Genomic DNA, 1,587 nt, shown 5'->3' with positions numbered 1-1,587 from the left:
ATGGTCACTTGCACATAAAATCAAAACACCCAAAATCGTCTTCTTAACATCAGATAGCTTTTAAACATGTCATGGTAATACTGACACTTCCACCCAGCATCAAGGGGATATCCATTGCTCTTGTCAAAATCACAGCAGTCTTAGGCATGAGAAGTTCATTTGCCAGTGAACAAGTAACATTAAAATTCATGCAAAATATTTAAAGTATATACTGTATGCAGATTGTACATGTCATAAAAAAGGAGCAAACTTAAAAAAAAAAGAACCAAAAATTGTATAACAAACAGCATTAGTAATCAAAGCTAAGTAGATAGATAAGGTGCACATTGCTAAAATAATGCATGCACTGAGGTACATAAGCGCACATTTTCTGTAAACAAAACTCTACTGTTTATTTTTTTTTAGTTCACTTGGATATGATTCTAGCTAAATAACCGTCCCTATCCACCCTATCACATCATGCAAAGAACCCTAAAACTTATCTGATCCAATTGAGATGCAAGAGTAACATAATTCTGCTTTTAGCATCACATCATGCAAAGAACCCTAAAACTTATCTGATCCAATTGAGATGCAAGAATAACATAATTCTGTTTTTAGCATATATTTCCCCATCTCAAAAGGGTAGTTGAGAAAACCATGCAATGTGTTTTTCAATAATAACTAACTTGAGCCAAAAAACGGTGCTTTACAGGACATGCATGACTGTAAAATTGGATTAGCACATTCCTCCGTCAATCTTACCTTGGTCAGACTTATATAAAAAGGGGATTAATTTTCCAAATACAGTCCATAATAGGACATGCATGCAAAACAGATCTACCAGATCTTGCTTTTCACTTAAAAGATTCATGACATATCATTACAGACTACAAGTGCACTGATTGCAATTGTGAAACATACCCCAGTTTGTGCATTCACATAATGACCACGAAGCTCTATACTATTTGGTCGCAATGGTCGTCCATCTGCTGTGCTCATTCCTAATGACTGGTCATACATATTCTGATTAAGAAAGACACTTTAATTAGAATCACAAGAGGAGAGACTACTTGAAATCAAGGACAATGTATCACTGAATACCTTATAAAGTTCTGCAATGTGAAAGTGCATTCAACATGGAGTTGCTAAATCCACAAACAGCACCACATTTACAAATGATCTCTTTTTGACATAAAATTTTGCTAAAATGTGAGGACTCTCGAGCACAGCATTCTACATATTTGACTTTCCAGACAAGAAATCCAAGCTCACAAATCTTCTAATGAAATTCTAAAATCTTACCCCGTGGAGTGAGCAATTACTCTCTTTGGTCCTATACTGTGGTGACTCACTATCACAGAAGATCTATCATAAAGCACTTATTTTTATCGTAAGTACATCACCGGATGGAAAAAAAAAAGCTCAAGCTGATTTGTGGCTCTTACTCCATTGCTCTTCAGTTTGATATGTGCCTCTCACTCCACTGGTTAAGGACTAGGCATACACATTTTTCAGTGTTTCAATTTACTCAGTATGGCTTACCACTTCCATTTAATCTTTATTACACTGCCCTAGATTATTCAAAGATATTTATTCCTACACATC

The 1,587-nt window shown here is 35.3% G+C and overlaps 1 protein-coding gene across 1 annotated transcript in view; it reads right to left on the bottom strand.

The window, feature by feature from the left end:
- LOC119590625 (wiskott-Aldrich syndrome protein family member 2-like) overlaps positions 1-1,587 on the bottom strand; it is a gene marked incomplete in the record, with an annotated part of 42,196 nt that overhangs the window by 14,644 nt on the left and 25,965 nt on the right. The window contains 1 exon segment of the mRNA XM_037939304.1: positions 904-1,005. Within this exon segment, the coding sequence (XP_037795232.1) occupies positions 904-1,005 (102 nt within the window).

This window comes from Penaeus monodon, chromosome 27, assembly GCF_015228065.2.
Source record: "Penaeus monodon isolate SGIC_2016 chromosome 27, NSTDA_Pmon_1, whole genome shotgun sequence".
Lineage (NCBI taxonomy): Eukaryota > Metazoa > Arthropoda > Malacostraca > Decapoda > Penaeidae > Penaeus > Penaeus monodon.
This window is presented reverse-complemented; position numbering and strand designations above follow the sequence as displayed.